The sequence below is a fragment of the Chenopodium quinoa genome, unplaced genomic scaffold, assembly GCF_001683475.1.
Source record: "Chenopodium quinoa cultivar QQ74 unplaced genomic scaffold, ASM168347v1, whole genome shotgun sequence".
Taxonomy (NCBI): domain Eukaryota; kingdom Viridiplantae; phylum Streptophyta; class Magnoliopsida; order Caryophyllales; family Amaranthaceae; genus Chenopodium; species Chenopodium quinoa.
In genome coordinates this window covers 29,799-49,352 of record NW_018745666.1, presented here as the reverse complement: position 1 = coordinate 49,352, position 19,554 = coordinate 29,799, and the positions used below count along the sequence as shown (strand labels likewise).

The window sequence follows — 19,554 nt, the reverse complement described above, 5'->3', positions numbered from 1 at the left end:
AATAAAGTATGTAATTTAATACCAGGATTGAGCAATTTTTCATAAAATAAAAGTATACTACTAGTCAACTTCAAACACCCATTTATAAATTTACATCAACAAATTACATTTTTTTATTTGAGTTTTGAGGAAAATCAACAAACTACATTTAGTATGTAATTCAATCGCTTACCAGGGAATGTCGGAGGTCGAAGAATACACAATCGCAGTGGTTAGGGTTTCGAGTGGAAAGAAACCACGATTTGGGTAAAACCAATTACTGCGGGGCATCAACTGATGTTTTCTGTTGGCGATCAGACAAAGATTGGGCACGGGTTGGGCTGCTCAGGGGAGATGTGCTTACGAGTTTAGGTCGGGTTAAAAAAAAAGTCGTGTTGTGTTAATTTCGTGTTACGTTTAAAATTAGAGTAATACATAATACATGGAGAATACATGACTTATCCCTACCCCTTAAAAAATAGTAAGTTGTCAAACATGAAATGAATAGTGTTATGAGTATATAGTAAATGAAAATCACTATTCATAAGGTTGGCAAAAGTTTGAGATACATGTATTTGGGTTGCATTTGCATTTCATTTGGTGAGTCACCAAATTTCCCATTTTTCCTCCCTTCCATTCATTTCCCCTCTCTGTCATATCTCTTTCCCAATTTCATGCTCCTCCATGTATTCTTTATCTCTCTCCTCTTTCATGGTTTAGGTTGGCTTGCCAATTTGCCATGCCCCAGCTTCATTCATTTTTCCTCCAACAATTGGCGGTAGCTTCAGGCCGGAGTTCTCACGGCGGTGGTAGGTTCGATGGTTGTGGTGGTCCAACTTCCATACACAAACTGTTACAGAGTTTTTTTTAAAAAAAACACATATTCATCCCCACCAAAACAAAGCTGTTAAAAAGCAGAATTTGTCTTCATTTTGAAGCGCGTAGAAATAACAGGAGTTCATCAGTGCGAGATCCACTCAAACTTACTGTCATCTCTTTCTCGATCTCTCTGCTTTTTCTAGGTAACTCTTAATTTCCTTTTCTTTTGGTGGATTACTTTCTCATTAATCAATGCTATCATTCAGCTTGTCGATTGCTTTGATTCAACTTGATTGATTTTGCGGTTGATTGATCCCTTCAATTTGGTGATTTCGACTCTTTTATAGTTGTTAAATCGATTTCAAAGGTTGATTATTGAGTAATTATGGGCTAATTTTGCCAAAATCAAGCCAATTTTGCTGGCTAAGGTTTCAATTTGTTGCTGCATTTAAGCAATTTACAAATTAGGGTTTTTGATAACTTCCATTGATGATTAATTCGGCAAAAATTTGAAAGGTATATGAAGATTAATTACCTAGAACTAGGTTTAATCATTTTTTATGAATTTCTACTTATTTTGTAGTTGATGATTTCAGCTTGAAACTGCAACTGTAAGTGGTGTTTTTTTTTTTAAGAATTTTTTTTTTTTGATTTTGATCTGAGCTTTAATAATTGTTTTTTAGTGAAATTTTGTCTCTTAATATAAAATTCTGGGTTTCATCTAATGACTAAATAATGATTTATCTGGTTTTTAAAATAAAATAAAATTATGATTTATCTGTTTGAAGAATGTTGTGATTAATTATGGGTTATTTATTAAGGAGTTATTTGAATTGTTGTGTTCAGGAATCACAATGTGAACATCAATGTATCAATTCAAACTGAGGAATGTTTAAATGTTCCAATTGTCCGGGTATATGATGCCTCAGTCTCACTCCTGCAAGTGCAGCAACAGGACAAGTAGTGGGAATTGTTGTTTCACCTGGTGCGGCCACCACATTGGAGCTGAGGAATCCTGGGGTCAGTGTGAAAGGGAGTTCCCCTGACCCCAGGGAGTAATCAACCCGTTGGAGTGAGCATATCAGAGCAGATGCTTTGGGTCAAGAGTTATCATTTATGCGCACTGTAACATATATGTTGTTCTTATTTTCTGGGTACAGAATGAGAGGGAATTGAAGCGGGAGAGGAGGAAACAATCCAATCAAGAATCTGCAAGAAGATCAAGGTTGAGGAAACAGGTAATGTGATATTTATAGTGTCTTTGATAAAACCAATTGTGAGCATCACTTGAGATTAACTTTGTTTTCATAACGCCTTGCTTATTATATTGCAGACTGAGACTGAGGAACTTGCCAGAAGAGTTGAATCCCTCAATGCTGAAAACTTGGCTCTTAAGTCAGAAATCAACCAACTGGTGGAGAACTCTCAGAAACTCCGTCTTGAAAATGTTGCATTAACGGTATAATTAAATCATATGAACTACTCTTCCTCATCCCTTAATCAAGTCATTGCATAGTTTCTTATAGTCATTGGTCATTGCATATGCAGGGTAAATTAAAAAATTTGTAGTCACAAGGAGAAGATAATGACTTGGCTACTATTGATGCCAAATGTAACCCATCAGACAGCACCAAAACGTAAATTAAAAATAATTTTCACGTATAAAGGATTAGGAGTGTTCAAAGGTTTTCTATTAAAGGGTTTAGCTTTATGCCTTAAATTTGAAAGGTATTTGAAGATTAAATGCCTAGAACTAGGTTTAATATTTTTTGATGAATTTTTACTTATTTTGTAGTTGATGATTTTAGCTTGGAATAAGTGGCTGAGATCTTGTGTGATTGAGTTTATGTGCTTGAGCGTGTGAATTTGAATGGTAAAAAATTCTGAGTTAATGATGATTTACAAGGGAATGGAATAAGTGGCTGAGATCTTATGGGTTTGAGTTTGTGCGCTTTAGTGTATGAATTTGGATGGTAAAATATTCGGAGATAATGATGATTTTGTGTATAAATAAATTGAATAAGGTAATCCTATTTGTTGGTGATGTAATGGAAGGGATCAGTGGGAATTAAAGTTATGTGATTGCATGAAATTTCTAAAGAGGAAAAGATGATCAGTGTTCAGGTCTTAAGGGAATGCGTCTTGTTTGGCATTGAATTAGGGCTGTTGATTTTGTTCGTGTTGTTAGTTTAATTTGTTGGTATTGGTTTTGTTTCTCTTGGATTATTTTCTAGGATTTAATTGTTTTAAAAATTGTCTGATATTTGTAAATAGGATTTGGGTTGCTGATTTTGTGGCTCAAGATAATTACGTGCAATTGGATCAATCAAACCTGTGTTGATTTTATAGGTATGATTTTATTTTAAAATTATTTGTTGTGGTATAGTGTGTAGGATACAATGAGCATGTTTATATTATGTGTTTATTCTAGATTCTTTGTTGAATAGATGCATTGATGCATGTATTATTGTGGTTAGCATCATTTTGATCTGTATTTGTTTTCTTTGCTTTGCGCTAATTTAGAATCATATATTTATTTTTATACTGACTGTGTTGGGCTTGAAAAACCAGTTTATGTGATTGATGATTTTGCTCTGACTTTGCTCTGTCCATTGGAAAGTTTATGGAGGCTTCTCAATCTACTCTCTGTCTTAGGCTATTCATCTTTGTTAAAGTTTAAGTTTAAGGCTTCTCAATCTACTCTCTGTCTTAGGCTATCCAAGTACTAAAAAAAACAACCTCCAATTCGCCTTGAATTTCAAAATTATAGAATTTGAAGTAGAGATTGAGTTATATTGACTTGAAGTTGATCGGGTACAATTTGGTGTTACCCTTAAGATATTAAGTCCAAATCAGGTCTGCTTTTCTACAGTCAATTGTATTTAACTGTTTTCTATTTAGTGACGGCTATGAGTCCAATGTTAGTAGGGGTTGGAAGGGGTTGTTTTTTAAAAACTAATTGGACTAATGAATGAACCCCCACTTCCTCCCTAGGGGTAAGAAGACAATGTGATAATTTGTTAAAATATTGGCTCTTCAGTTTACATGTGGCCTGCAGTATGTAATGTGAGCTCTCTCTTAAGTTTCAAAAATTTGAAGGCATATATTACACCGTGGTTTGAAATGCAACCAGGCTAGAAACCAATTTTGCAATTTATCGCCACAAATCATTCTCCGTTAGGGAATATTAAATTAACAACAAAAACCATTACCTCCATGACTTTAGATGTAGTAATAAAAATGGAAATTATGTAGAAGTTCCCAAATTACTCTGGGAAATTCAGCTATTACAGTTGATAAATATATCCTCCCTAGGGGTAAGAAGACAATGTGATAAATTGTTAAAATATTGGCTCTTCAGTTTACATGTGGCCTGCAGTATGTAATGTGAGCTCTCTCTTAATTTTCAAAAATTTGAAGGCATATATTACACCGTGGTTTGAAATGCAACCAGGCTAGAAACTAATTTTGCAATTTATCGCCACAAATCATTCTCCGTTAGGGAATATTAAATTAACAACAAAAACCATTACCCCCATGACTTTAGATGTAGTAATAAAAATGGAAATTCTGTAGAAGTTCCCAAATTACTCTGGGAAATTCAGCTACTACAGTTGATAAATATATACATGATCGAATTTCTTAGTATATGCCTATAACTTTGTTTCATGTTATTGTTGATCAGGATGAAACTTCTGAAGAGATTGGAGAGAAGCTATAATCTACTGGGAGTAAACATGACCTTTTTCTCTATGGATACGCTGTTAGTTTTTTGCATTACAATTGCTCTCAAAGGACTCCGGATGTTGCTGATATGGACCTGATAACTGAGGTTTGTTTGGATTTTCATTGATATGCTGATTCATACATGATTTTGGTGATGTTGGGAATGACATCTGCTATCTGTTTCTGACCATGGGTTTCTTTGTTTAATTAAATGACCTGTCAACATGTTGGTTTCCAATTTGGAGAATGTATACCCTTTTTCTTTTTAATTTTAGGTTCTGGGATTTTTGGGAAAAATACAAGAAACTTGATTTGGGTTGTATAATTTGGATCATTGATTACAAATAACAGCAAAAAAAAATTTTGGCTCTATAAAAATGTATGCTTTATTATGAGAATGATGCCCTTGATCTCGAGTATATATGTTGCTGCTATTATATGTATATGCAGGAACTCTTGAGCCTAGACCTAGATTGATTAGGGCTAACAATTTCCTAGAGTGTAGTGTTAGGCTATTAATCAAGAATTGAGTAGAGATCAAGTGATTGAACCCTGTGGTTGCCATCAATTCACAACTTAGGTCGTCCTGGGTTTAAGGCTCCTTTCCTCCTAAACCTAGAAATTATTCCTCAATAGCCACCTTCTGCCGGCCACCTTTAGATAGGGATTGAGTGAGGGGATAATTGTGCACCTAACGTGGAAAAACAGTACTATGATATCAGATGCTGCATAGTTTGTTCAAGTGTGCTGAATTTACTTCTTATGACCTCAGCAGCTTCATCAAAATCATGACTGCTATTCTAATGATTTTGAAGTTTTATACTTTTATGCTCAAGCTTTGTTATGACATACATTGCCATTTCTTCTAGAAATTGTCTATTTGCCAAACCAATTAGGCAATTAATAAGGATAGAAATAGTTACCTTAGTGTTAGACAATTAGTACAACTTATTCTTTTTATTGATTGTCAGGCAGCAGAATTGTAGAGTGGTTTGTATCCTAAAAGGTAATAAACTAATAAATACAGCTAATATGTAGATAATGTCCTGATTTATCGATTATTGAGTAACTAAATTGTATGGTATGTTTGTTAATAAGAGATGCAAACCCCACTGCAATTTTTGTTACAAAGGTAAATGATATCATTGAATGTTTATTTAGGAGATTTTGTCTGTTTTGTTGACCGCATCTTTGTTAAGGGATTAAATTAATGTGACCACATCTTTGTTAAGGGATTGAATTAATGTCAACTGACATCCTTTTAGATTGTCTGTAGCCTCACTCAGCAGACAACCATGCTTTAGCAAGACTGCAAGAGAGTGTGAAGATCTCAAACTTGACATATTGTATATTGGTTCTTGTGCTGGTGGAGAGACGATATTTTCTGGATGCAGCCAGAGTCTTTATTGCCTCTGTAAGTCTTCATGGGCTCTTTAAAGTTAAATTATAATTGTAATGTTACATGCTTCTTTCAGTTATTTGGGTTTTATTTACTGGCTCCTTCATTATTCAATGGTTTCATAGAAAAAGAGGGAATTTACTAAGTCGAGACATTAAGGGGAGTTTTTAAAATATGTTTCCATGTTAATTCTTTGTATTTAGAGTGATCTTATAGATTTTCTCCCTATACATGTCAAGTTTTTCGTAAGAAGTCATCTAGGTTGATCAAGTTATCTTTCTTGAATGAATTTAGCTGAATACTATTGAATTAATTGAATAATACGAATGCGTAGAATCAGACTGCTGCAATTAAATTGCAAAAGCAAAAAATTGGGGTTTATAAAGCTGATCATAGTCAACTTTCTTTAATAAGTAAAATAAACTGTAGTGATTTTGAGTTGTCTGTGGGTGAAGCTGTGAAGGAGTAGTAGCTTTACTTGAGGCAATGTTTGAATAACATTTTTTTTAGGCATGGATCAAGGTATTTATTAGCTGTTAGAAAGAAATCAAATGTTTTTCTTCCATTGCATTATGTCAGTATTCTTAATAGTCTAATAAACAGATTGACAAATCAACACACTTTGTTTATTAGTGATTATGTGTACTTTGTCTTAGTTAAGTAGTGAAGTTCAATTTTCTCCAATGAATTTCCCCTGCGCAACATTCTAAGCCTTTGAGAATTCCCCTGTATTAATATGGACTACTTACCTGTCTATTAGAAATATTCTGATTATCAGTGGTTATTCTGCAAGTCTAGCTACTGCCTTTTGCATGTTTAGTTGTCCTATTGGTTTTCTAAACAATCATTCTGCTTATAATGAGCTCATTGTTGACATATGATATATTCCCCTTGATTTCTTTTGGTGGTTAATTCCTTATAAATTATTAACTTTGTGTGGATTATCTGTGCAGGGTTCTTCATTTTCCAGTTAGTCGAATTCACCATCACCTTAAGTCAAGAGCCTCAGCCAATGGTCGTGTAGGTGCAACTGCTGCTGTCGACTCTGCAGCGATACTTGAGTACCTAACTGCATAAGTTCTCAAGCTAGCAGGAAATGCAAGCAAATATTTAAAAGTGAAGAGGATGACTCCAAGGCATCTGCAACTTGCTATTCGAGGGGATGAGGAGCTCGATACCCTCATCAAGGGGACCATTGCTGGTGGCGGTGTTATCCCTCACATTCACAAGTCATTGATTAACAAATCATCTAAGATTTAAGGGTTCTTTATTTGATAATTTAGGATGTAGAATAAAGTATATGTGGGATTGTTCCATAATAAGCAATTTCAGCTGTAATATCTTTCTGCCGAATCTCTAGGATTTCTAAGTGTGATATTTTATCAGCTATTTAGGTTTAGGTGCTTGTCAATTTACTTCATTCTGGTCTCTCTGTGCAGATCTAACTAAATTTGTCTTGTAACATGTGTTTGTTTGATGACTTAATTAAGTTTATTGCTTGATTAAACCAGTGAAATTTCAATTGCAAATTGAGCATGGATTATTTCGTTTCGTACATGTGCACATCCAATTCTTTTGATGACATCAACAATATAGCTTCATGGTAGTGTGGTACTAATCTATTCACAAGTTCACAACAATAGCAACTTAATTTTAGCACTATAACGGTAGCAACTTAATTTTAGCACAAGTCCTATTTGCCTCTCTTTGTAAGATTTTATAATGTTTTCTTAATTTCTATACTCCCACTATATAATGTCGTGGGCTATGTAACCTCTAATATATAATATATAATGTGATTATTTTAGTTTACTTTTTTGAGGAAAATCATTCACTTTTTTTTTATTCATTCCTACTTGTGTTCATATTGATACGTGTATATTAACATGAAATTAAGAAAAACGAATTTCATCCTCACTTAAATTAATTTTGACTTTCTCATGATTCCTCTACATTAAATAATTCTCACTTGTAAAAGGATTAGGAGTGTTCAAAGGTTTTCTATTAAAGGATTTGGCTTTATGCCTTAAATTTAAATTAGCTAATTCAAAGGTTGGCTTTAATTTCTTAATTGAGGGCTAAAAATTAGGGTGTTGTTGTTTCGGCATTTCTGATAAATGTGATACCTTGCAAAGATTGATATTATAGTCATTGATAGTCATAGCATTTGAACATGTTGGAATTGTGCATTTGTTGTATGATTGATTTAGTTAATCATTAGATAAACAACTAATTATAAATGTCTAATTTTGAATGTAGATTGTAGATTGGTTTTAGCTTTAAATTAGTTTTATACTACTTGACCCCCGTTTGTAATATTGGAGTATTGAAACTTTTAGTGCCGCTTTAAGAACTCTATGAACTATTTTCTTTGTTAAACCATAACCAAAAAAACATAAGACAACGAGTGGAGTGAAAATAAGAGTTTGAGAGAGATTTGCGGAGACAAGTAGACAACAATGAGTTTTAGGGAAGAGGGGAAGAAGAGTGGTACAATGAAGGAGGGACCAACTACGAAGGGATTACTAAAAATTACAAAAATCGAAGAATATGAGTAGGGAGAGAAATGGAGTGAGAAAACAAGGACTGGAAAGATACATAGATTGATGGATATCAAGTAGAAAGAGGCCTTCTAAAATTCACATCCATATAAAAACGAGTTACACAAGGAGATATAGCCTCTAGGGGAAATGGAAATGAGAAGGGATAAGGAGAGGGGAGAAGGAGGGAGCGAGTAAGAAGGGTAGAAATTATAAAAACCAAAAATATGTGTTGGGAGAGAGAAAGGAAATGAGAAAACAAGGCTTGAAAAGATAAATAAAAAGATTGATAGATTTTAAGTAGAAAAGGCCTTCTAAAATTCACGATCCATAAAAAAAAAAAAAAAAAAAACCGGTAACACAAGGAGATAGAGCCTATAGAGGAAAATAAATGAGAAGGGGAGAGAAAAAGGGGGGTGTAGCAAGTAATACAATAATTTCTAAAATTTGCAAAATCGTAAAAGTCAAAAGTGAGACTCTGTGGATGATTTTCTTTGTTGAAATATACCTTTAATATAAGACATAAAATTTGTAATAGAAAATCATAAAAGACAACTGGAATGAAAAGAAGAGTTTAAAAGAGTTATATGTTGAGATAGCAGTAAGTTTAAGTGAAGGAGGGAGGAAAGAAAGTGGTACGTACACCGAAGGACGGAGCAAGTAGGTAGAAACTTACTCAATTTTTTTTTTTAAAAAAAGAAACATAAAATATGACTGAGGTAACATAGAAAGGGAGTGAAAAAATAAGGGCTTTGGAAAGATTAATAAATATTTTGATGGTTAGCAAAATAGGAAGAGGCCTTCTAAAATTCTCAATTTGTAAAATGAGTAATAGAAGGAAATAGAGCCCATATAGGAAAAGGAAGTGAGAAGGGAAAGGGGGGGGGGGGGGAAAAGGAAAAGAAAAGTGGTACAATGAGGGAGTGAGCAAGTAGGTATATATATACTTACTAAAAATTCCAAAAATCATAAAATATGAGTAAGGTCAAATCGAAAGGCGGTGAAAGAATGAGGGTTTGGAAAGTTAATAGATAAATTGATGGTTAGCAAGTAAGAATTGTCCTAAAGTTCACAATACATAAGAATGAGTAACAAAAGCAGATAGAGCCCATAAAGAAAAGGAAGTGAGAAAAAAAGGGCCTAGAAAGATAAATAGATAGATTGATGGATATCAAAGTAGAAATAGGTTTTCTAAAATTCACGATTTAAAAAAAAGGAGTAACAGAAAGTGATAGAACTCGTAAAGGAAAAGAAAATAAGAAGGGTGGAGTAGCAAGTAATATAATACTTTCTCAAATTTGTAAAATCATAAACGTCAATTGAGAACTGTATGCATGAGTTTTTTTATTGAAACATACCTTTATTAAGACATAAAAGTTGTGTTAAAAACTTATAAAAGACAGGTGAAGTGAAAAGAAGAAAAAAAAAAGAGAGATATCTAGGGAGATATAAGTGAGTTTTAGTGAAAAGGGGAGGAAAGGAAGGAAAGTGATACAGCGAGAGAAGGAGCAAGTATGTAGAGACTTACTAAAAATTACAAAGCCATAAAATATGAGTGAGGCAAAATAGATAGAGAGTGAAAAAATAAGGGTTTGAAAAGATTAATAGATAAATTGATGGATAGAAAGTAGGAAGAGGCCTTTTAAAATTCACAATTCGTACAAATGAGTAACAGGAGGAGATAGAGCACATATAGGAAAAGGAATTGAGGAGGTAGGAGGGGGGAGAGGAAAAGGAAAGTGGTACACTAAGGGAAGAAAAAATTCTAAAAATCGTAAAGTATGAGTGAAGTAAAATAGAAAGAAAGTGTGAAAATGAGAGCTTGGAATGATTAATTGATAAATTAATGCATAGCAAGTAGAAAGAGGCCTTCTAAAATTCACAATACATAAAAGTGAGTAACACAAGATGATATATCCCATAGAGGAAAAAGAAGTGAGAAAACAAGGGCTTGAAAATATATATTGATAGATTGATGGACATCAAGTAGAAAGAGGTCTTCTAAAATTCAAGATCCATATAAAAAACGAGTAATGCATATAGATAGAGCCTATAAATTAAGAGGAAAAAGAATTATAAATCTTACAAATTGATGCAACAAAATAGTTAGCGCTACAGCACATCAAATCACCCAAATCATACCGCCAAGCAAAATAACGTTGGCTATTGAATGCAATAGGTTTTTATATGCGTTTAGTGAGTGTGTTACTCATAAGACAAAATTTGTGATTAAAAATCAGTTTTACTAATATACAAGTAGGTTAGAGAAATATATATTTATTAATTTAGGTATAACGGAATTATATAGTTTGCTATGTTATTCAAAAAAGAAAACTAGGTCAGTAGGTCACTAATTTGAGTAAAGATTGATTTACTTATTAGAAACAAGATTTTAATAACAAGTGAACAACAAATACGATCTATTTCCTTTCCAACACTAATCAACGAAACACACAACCCATGATGCCAAACAATATACACGCTGGACTATCGCACGCATCGCGTGCGAGAGGACTACTAGTATATTAAAATTGGATTACTTGTCAAGTAAATTATAAACGGATTAACATGTTAGTCGTCGTGTAGTGCTCGAGTAAAGATTGTGCTAAATTTTAAAAATGTTGATTATGCATGACTCGTATGCCGCCAACTTGTCTTTGGTTTTGTGTTGGGTTATTTTTGTGTTGCACATTACCTCCCTAACCCATGTTAAGCTAAGAGTTTTGGAGAGTACGGAGACATTATCATTTCTCATGAACGAGAATACGAGATTATACAAATGTTATTGTGTAGCCTATTACAAAGTATGTTTTGTGCTAGACCCACGAAGGTGGGAGCTCACTTTTACAAGTAGTGGTTTTAACATCGATTGTGCTCGAGGTGACGAGGTCCCATGTGACTAACCTATGCACAATGCACCTCAACCAAATTTCGTACGAAGAATGTAAACGTATAATTAATTAATTGTAATGCACTTTATCGTGTAATGTTTTTTTTTGAAAAATAAAATAACATTAAGGGTAATTCTCAATGGGTGACCCTATATTTTTGAGACACTAAAAAATGGTTATCCTCTTTAATTCATTATACATTAAGGGGCCGTTTGGTTGGGGGTAATCAGGAAAGGGAATGGGAATCAACTGGCCCCATTCCCTTTGTTGATGTTTATTTAGCACTTTTAATCATTCCCATTACCCCAATTCCTTCCAACTCCATTCCCCACCCCCTAGACTTTCCCATTCCCTTTCCCTACCCACCTTCACACCACCCCATCACCACCTTCACACCTACCAACACCATCGGAAAACCAGCCCGACCACCGCCGCCCCTACCCCGACCACCGCCGCCACTACCCCGACCACCGCCACCCCTCCCCCAAGCCTCGCCGCCCTCCCCTCCCACGCAAAAACCACCCCTAGCCCCGATCTCTCTCCCACCACCCGCAAAACCCTAGCCACCCCTTCCCCTCCCCTCGCCGCCCACCGATAAACGCGCGCCGCTCAAAACCCCCTCCCCTCGCCGCCCAAAAACCCCTCCCCTACCTCGAAAAACCTCCGAAAACCCTAAGGGAGGTTTTTCGAGGGTGAGATTCATTGTTTTGGGCCCAGCGAGTGGTGGGGGAGAGTTTACGAAGGGCGGCGAGGGGAGAGGGAGGGCCGGCGAGGGGTTTCGTGGCTGGGAATGATGAAAACCATATGAATTGTGTGGTGGTGTGGTGGCTGTGGTGGTGGTGGCTGTGGTGGTGTGGTGGTGGGATTGATTCCCTTGTTTTAAAAACAAACAACAAAGCAAAAAAAGGGTATTTTCATTCCATTCTTCTTCTTTCCCTTTGTTCATTCCATTCCGATTCCCTCGTGCGAACGAAACGACCCCTAAGAATTTTTCTAAAATTAAACAACCATTAATTTTTTATTGAAAAATAAATCAAGTGCAAAACTAGGCTAAGAAAGGTGATAAATTTGAATTTGAAGTGATTTACTCCTTACTAATCTATTATACCCATCATAGCCATCATCATCATTATCATTCATTATTGACTGACCTACTTGAATACAAATAATTGGGCAAATAAAATACCCGCGTTTTTTTGGTTCCCTTTTAAAGACGAAGCAATATACCAAACAAATTAAATTAACAAGTTGATTGGTGGGTGTCTTATAATATTAGATTCCTTAATATAATTAGACGATCCCATGATTAGAGGAGTAAGACTTTGTTTGGAGAGAGAAAAATTAAAGGAGAGATTTTGATTCAATTTTTTTTGATAATGTCTTTTTCCAAAGATAATCTAATTGGGTTTGGATTAGCTCTTTCATCCAGTGGTTTCATTGGAGCTAGTTTCATCATCAAAAAGAAAGGATTATGGAAAGCTGGAACTTCTGGGGTTCGAGCTGGTATAAATTTTCATCTTTTTTCATCAATTTTATTTATTTTGTTTATTAATTATTATGAATTAATCAGGGTTTTTTTTTCCAAAAAGAATTAAAATGGGTTTTATTTTTCAGGCCATGGAGGATATACATATCTGTTTGAGCCCTTATGGTGGCTTGGTTTGTTCATGAGTAAGTCTTTGATTGTCTTTTAGAGCTTAAATAGTTTGTGGATCTTTCAGAATTTTGATGTTTATATAATACATGCTTGTAATTTTGTATCTGTTGGTTGTATCTGAATCCGGGTTATGGGCAATTTGTTTGGTTGCAACATATATGGGGTTTTGGACAATTCATTTTATGGCCTTCAATAGGGCGGCCTAATTGGATAGCTAATGTTGGACGTGTGATTTTGTGTACAGTGATTGTTGGTGAAGTTGCAAATTTTGTGGCTTATGCATTTGCTCCAGCTATTCTTGTTACCCCACTAGGAGCCTTAAGCATTATTGTCAGGTACATCTTGTAACCTTCCAGTACTGGGGTTCGAGTGAATCCGTTGGATTGACTCTCATATCATATGATTTATGTAATGGATTAATATGATGGATGATATGCAGTGCTTTGCTCGCTCATTTTATGTTGAAGGAGAAATTGAACAAGTTGGGCTTCCTGGGTTGTGTAATGTGCATTGTCGGTTCTGTGATCATAGTAGTTCATGCACCCAAAGAGCATTCTGTCACATCTGTACAAGAGATTTGGAACATGGCCACTCAAATGGGTAATTTCTTTTGCATATTTAGTAAGCTGGACACACTATATATCATTGATGAGATTAAAGCAAGAAACCTTATTACTCTAATGTGTTTCTATTCCAGCGTTTCTTCTTTATGTTGGCTCAGTTCTCGTGTTAGTCTCCATTCTGGTACTTTACTTTGCACCATTGTGTGGACACTCAAACGTGTTGGTTTTCACTGGAATTTGTTCCTTGATGGGCTCTCTCTCGGTATAAACCTCTATCATACATCCTTTTGTTTAAAGTCATTAGTTGATCTTGGAATTAGAGTAATGCAAAACACCAAAATGCTCCATACACATTTGTTTTGGCTTTGAATTGCTTTCCAACAGCTATCAGGTTCAATATTTTTTCCCTGGCAGTCTAAACCATGTTTAATTTACCAATTAAAAACAAAATCATAGTTCAGGCTCAGTACCTCAGACCATACGCTGGAACTCCTCATGCTTGTGGTTTGCTTAAATTATTGTCTAAAATTAGGAGTAACTAACCTAAATAATACAAGTAACATATGATTTTAGTGATATTTTCCACTGTTTGGTTTCTCTTGGAGTGCATGATATGATTCAGAAATCTCAATTCTTTGTCATTAATGCTTAAATGATTATGCAGGTTATGAGTGTCAAAGCCCTTGGAATTTCATTGAAATTGACATTTAAGGGAAATAACCAGTTACTCTACCCAGAAACATGGTTCTTCACTGTAGTTCTTCTAACATGCGTCATCACTCAAATGAATTATCTGAATAAGGTTTGTAGTCTGGAGTTGATTTTTCTGGTATGGAAAGCTAGCTTTTATGTCTCTGTATAGATGAGAATTTTTGCTTTATTTTACATGAATAAAGCTTATATATGCAATCTATTAGCCAGGAAAAGCCTGATCTGAACTTTTGCACACTTCATAAAAATACTTAATGATTTTGATGAATACACACAATGAGAAAAAATAAACCTTTGTCGAGGAATGCTTTATAATCATCTTTTTTTTGTTCATGGATCTTGGTAAAATCATGTCTCTCGTCCTGCTGAGGTGTATATCTTGGGCACTATGGGAATAGGATATTAAATTAAGACTGTTACAGCCTTACAGGCTCTGATAGATGTTTCACATAAATATCATTTAATTTCTTGAGCAGGCTCTCTTATGAATTCGTTTTTGACACAATGATCTCATTAACATTTTCTTGGTTTGCGTAACCAGGTGTGGCTTTTAAATATTTGAATTTTGTTTGCTAATGGTATCTCATGTACCTTCCTTCTGGTGTTACTGTCTTTTAAATAAATGTCTGCCAATTTCATTATCTGTTAGCAAAATTGTGTAACAAGTGGTTTTTAATTTTCTTTTTTTCAGGCTCTGGATACTTTTAACACTGTGGTTGTGTCCCCAATATATTATGTTATGTTCACAACACTTACAATTCTTGCCAGTGTGATAATGTTCAAGGTACTTTTAACTCACCTTGCTTCATAAAAAACCATTTTTTTATCCCTTGCATCGTGTTCTTTTAGAGGTAAAGTTCATCCGCTATCTGGTTAGAATTAAGATGTACTCCTTAACAAATAAACAGTCTTTGAACTGCCAATCATGCAATGTAATTGTTCATTTAAGAATTAAATGAAGCAGACTATCAATCTTGACACTGGCTATAAAACAGTGGAGAAGAGTTAGAGTTAACAAACATACTAGATGACATTTGTCAGTTGTATTGTTATTTGGAAAACCACTTCTAATCAGAACTTTTATTTTGAAGATATATACTAGTATCAATTCTGTCAAAGCATTAAACTGGTTCATTAGTTATTATTCTTGGTATCATGTTGTGTTTGAAGTAAAACCAGACTTGTTGGAATAAAGGAGGCAGTGTTCTGACCTGATTCATATGATTGAATATTTGAATGCATGCAAATTTTAAATTCAGTATCGGACTGTGTGTTCCATTGTTCTTTGATGTGGCTCCTCTAACTTTTATGAGAGGATTGAGGAACTTGCACTGTTGCACGCCTCTGAGTCAACAATAGCATAGCTTTACAAATTTGCTGTTAAGTTTTCTAGATTTTTCGTGTTTATGGTGTAGCTGGGTTATTTCACCAGTGTCTAAAAATCTTTGTTGTTAACTTGTGTTGTGGAATGTATATCAGGATTGGGATGGTCAAGATGGAGCTGCCATTATATCAGAAATATGCGGCTTTATTGTTGTCGTCTTAGGAACGATTTTGCTGCAGATGACCAAAGAGGTTATGGAGAAACTGCCATCTTTCAAAGGTAAGCATTGGTAATCCCTTTCCATAGATTCCTTTATGGTCATGAATAAAGCTTTATAACCTATAGTATATCATGGTACCACCTACTTGTTATCATTAGAATACGGCTCTGTTGCTACTTTGCCTGTTTCGTAAGATTTTAGCTACGTAACAATTAATTATTATGTGTGTTGGGTACCTAACATGTAAATACTAGAGTTTTCTTATTAATACACTAAATACTTGCAACAGTTAATTCTTACGCGCCTCCTATGTCCCCCACTCTCACAGCCGGGCTTTGTGCTGGGAATGCGGATTTTCTAAAATGCGATTGGGATGATGTGGAAAATCCAGAGGAAGTTTTGTTGAGTAGACAATACTCATACACCTAATTTGCAAGCCTTCAATATTTCTGACCCAATGAATCAATGATACTTATGAGCTCTGAACATGAATGTATTCATTATTCCTGTGACATCTTGGTGCTCCCATTATTGGTTGAGGTAGTGAGTACATTTTTTCACTTAGGTTTATTGTCGAAAATGTTAGAAAGAGCAAGAGAGTCATTAAAGCAAGAGAACATGAGACTGATTCGAGTGCAGTCTGTCGTTTTTAAGAATGGAAAGTGATGCCTGTTTGAAAGAAAATTATACCTGTATATTAGAGTAGTAATGAAGTACATTGTAGCCTGCAAATATGTATATGTATGTAACTATTATATAATGTAATTAAGATCAAATCCATCATTATTTTCCCACATTGTAGAAACAGTTTTACTACTGAATTTTGAAAGTGTTCAAGGTCTGAACTCTGAAGTCACATATTATCTTCATTATTTCTCATAGATTGTGTTCAAACTTTTGTTCATACAGGATTTATTACCGGCGTAATACATTGCAATGTTCTTTATTTTCTTTTCTCTCTGACATGTTTCGGAGAGGGTGGTGCTAAACTTCTTTCACAGGGGAAAATAATCTTATTAACCAAGAACATCATATCTTGTAAAATTCATGATAAGGGGAATTTAAGAGTTAGAAAGAAACGGGTGAATTCGATATAACATTGAATTATTGAAATCGTTGCAACTAGAAAGATTAATGCCTATAACTTCTCATTTATTAGAAATGCTCTAATTTAAGGTCTCAATATTCATCACTTCCCAACAAAGTTAGTAAAAATGCTCTGTAATCTCCTGAAGTATCTCCAGCTACAGCTTGATCAAGGGAAATGTTGTTCCTCTCCAAGTATAATTCTTTTATTTCTTTCAAGTCGATTTCTGCTCGTGCAACAATCACACGAGTAAGAACATCTTCATCCGTTCCAAGTCCAACAATTGCATTGCGCAAGATCTTTTGAAAGAAAACTAACTCCAATCATTATTCTAGTTGAAAAAAAGAGTAAGTTGTACTTGAAAAAAAAAAAAAAAATTTAATCATAGCATCTGACTGACTGAATTTCATACCTTAGCAAAGTACTTTTGAGGATTTTTGATGCATTTAACAGCCACTCTTACAGTCTGAAAAAATTCTTGTTCTGGTGCACCTCTTAGAGCCTAATTCATCACATAAATGTTCTGATTAGCAGACTAATTAACTTTTTTTAAATGTAATTTATAATGAAATTTTAAGGTAATTATCTAGTGACAAATTATTTAGGGTATATACCCTTGAAATGGAGGTTCCATGAATGTCCTTGAACTGATTGAAGGTAGCCAAGAGTTGTTGCTTGCTCCTTGTGCTGATAATTCTTGTGACCTCGTCGTGGAAAGATTGTTCATCCTGAATTTCATCACGAAGAATGTTTGCATCTGAGAATGCTACTATCTCATCAATTTCATCTCCATGGTACTTGTATGTGCTAACTATTCCCACCAAAAACTGCGCGAAAAAAAAAAAAAAAAAAAGCATAGTCAAGTACTCAATAATGTAGATGACATTTGACCTCGAGTTTTGGGTACCATTCTTAAGATTTTAAGTAACGTACTTTTATAATTTTTCCGGTAGTGTGAGTTGCAACATCTTCTTCAAGTGCGCGCTTGTAGATTTTGTGATAACCACGCTTAACTGCTAGGAGTTCTTCAGGTGATTTGATACTCACAATCTCCGCTACTAAATTGTAATCCGGTATTGCTTTCTTCAATGCCTCATGGATTAGAATAGCATCACGTCCAACCGGATCAATTACCCATTGGCATATTGCTTTCTTTTTTAATTTTGATTTTTGTTGACGACAAAGAATATAAGCAATAAGTAAATAATTAATTCAACGAGTAACATAGTCCAGTAAAAAACAACAACAATTGAAGCCAATCTCAAAGATAGGGTCGGCTACATGAAGCAAGATTTCATCTCCAATACCCACCAATAAGTAATAGTAACATCGACAAATTTATAATATATATAAGATGATTATGCTTATAAATATTAGAGAATGAATGAAGAAAATGCAGCTTCAATGACAAACCTCAAAATCCCCTGAAATTTCACATTTAAGCTGCTTGATGAGGTCTTCTTGATATACTTCTTGATAAGCTTGTTTAATTAGCTTGATTTGACTTGCATTTCGGTGACCCAACAATAAAATTATAGCTTTCTCATCGGTTCCTAATCCTAAACACAAGAAACAATTAGAAGATAACTTCATAAGACAAATATGAACTATCGATTTTCACCTTTTGAATCTCAAACATTTATAAATTGATTATACGTATATCTAAACCTACAGGTACACACTACAATGCTACATGCACATCATGCACCATGCATATGAACATCGAAATTAGACTTGAATATAAAATATTCAATATCCGAATATCCACCATGGCACAATGCGATGTTACTTTATGATTTACAACACATATTGAAACTTTTTAATTATATTCCTCAATTCTCACGTGTTAATAGGATTGTGCAAAGTGTAAATTTAGGAGGAAAAATTGACGTTGTAATTTCAATACATTTTATATTTAAAACTTGCTAGAAAGGTTATTTGAGAAATAAAAATTTCGCGTAACAAAAATAAAGAGAAATTTATAAAGAAAAACCTCTGCATGATTTTTTGATAACATAGGCATCATCAATAGGAGACGTCTTCTCAGGAGCAACAATCGTAGCCATTGTTGTTAATTATGTTTTTTTCTCTCTTTCTCTCTTAATAAGAATGAATATATATAAAATTGTATATAATGCAGAAAAGCTAAACTTTATTTTATAGTAGTTGTTCTAAAGTCCATAATATTCGAAACATATCTTTTAATTCTATTCTTGGACAGTAAATTACACATTAAATTATTCAGTTATACGGTAATACAAAGCATGGATTTTACGTAACGTGAGTAACATAATGGCAATATAATGTAAGAGTTATCGTTCTTAAACAGTTATTATTCTGACTGAGAATGTTACTAATTTACGAGGACATAGCAACAAAATATAACATTAATGGGCGATATCGTCTTAACGATTAGTTAATGTTGTTTTGAGGTGGTAACATATGTAATACAATATGACTTAATCTAAATTTTCTTACTCCAACCTTTAAAAATATTACACTGTAGTGTTAAACATAATGTGCTAGATAAACACATTAGATCAATTCGTCGATTACTCCAACCTCTACTCGTATTACTCTGTAGTGTTTACCACTCGAGTCGATATATGTCATCAGTGAACAAAGGCTGGCTGAGCTG

At 34.3% G+C, this 19,554-nt stretch overlaps 2 protein-coding genes and 1 long non-coding RNA gene across 5 annotated transcripts; 2 read left to right on the top strand and 1 right to left on the bottom strand.

Moving 5' to 3' along the window:
* The first annotated feature begins 565 nt into the window (after positions 1-565).
* Positions 566-7,476, top strand: LOC110717201. 2 transcript variants are annotated; one of them, XR_002510690.1, is made up of 8 exons: positions 568-1,001; positions 1,645-1,870; positions 1,959-2,036; positions 2,132-2,257; positions 3,073-3,147; positions 4,484-4,630; positions 5,790-5,938; positions 6,877-7,476. It is a non-coding gene; the product is annotated as an uncharacterized LOC110717201 (long non-coding RNA). The 2 variants fall into 2 exon arrangements; XR_002510689.1 differs by having other exon boundaries at positions 566-1,001; positions 1,645-2,036.
* A 5,053-nt stretch (positions 7,477-12,529) lies between these two features.
* On the top strand, positions 12,530-16,706 carry LOC110717183 (probable magnesium transporter NIPA6). 2 transcript variants are annotated; one of them, XM_021895829.1, is made up of 9 exons: positions 12,530-12,857; positions 12,969-13,025; positions 13,256-13,346; positions 13,451-13,611; positions 13,709-13,836; positions 14,239-14,376; positions 14,977-15,069; positions 15,765-15,888; positions 16,158-16,706. In XM_021895829.1, the coding sequence occupies exons 1-9, from the start codon at positions 12,731-12,733 to the stop codon at positions 16,256-16,258; spliced, it is 1,020 nt and encodes a 339-aa protein (XP_021751521.1). In that variant the 5' UTR covers positions 12,530-12,730; the 3' UTR covers positions 16,259-16,706. The 2 variants fall into 2 exon arrangements, with proteins under 2 accessions (XP_021751521.1, XP_021751520.1); XM_021895828.1 differs by having other exon boundaries at positions 12,532-12,857; positions 16,119-16,706.
* A 302-nt stretch (positions 16,707-17,008) lies between these two features.
* LOC110717153 (annexin D8-like) lies at positions 17,009-18,982 on the bottom strand. The gene is made up of 6 exons (XM_021895792.1): positions 18,910-18,982; positions 18,330-18,475; positions 17,850-18,068; positions 17,531-17,743; positions 17,329-17,418; positions 17,009-17,215 (listed from the first exon to the last, which is right to left on the bottom strand). The coding sequence occupies exons 1-6, from the start codon at positions 18,980-18,982 to the stop codon at positions 17,009-17,011; spliced, it is 948 nt and encodes a 315-aa protein (XP_021751484.1).
* Positions 18,983-19,554: the final 572 nt, after the last annotated feature.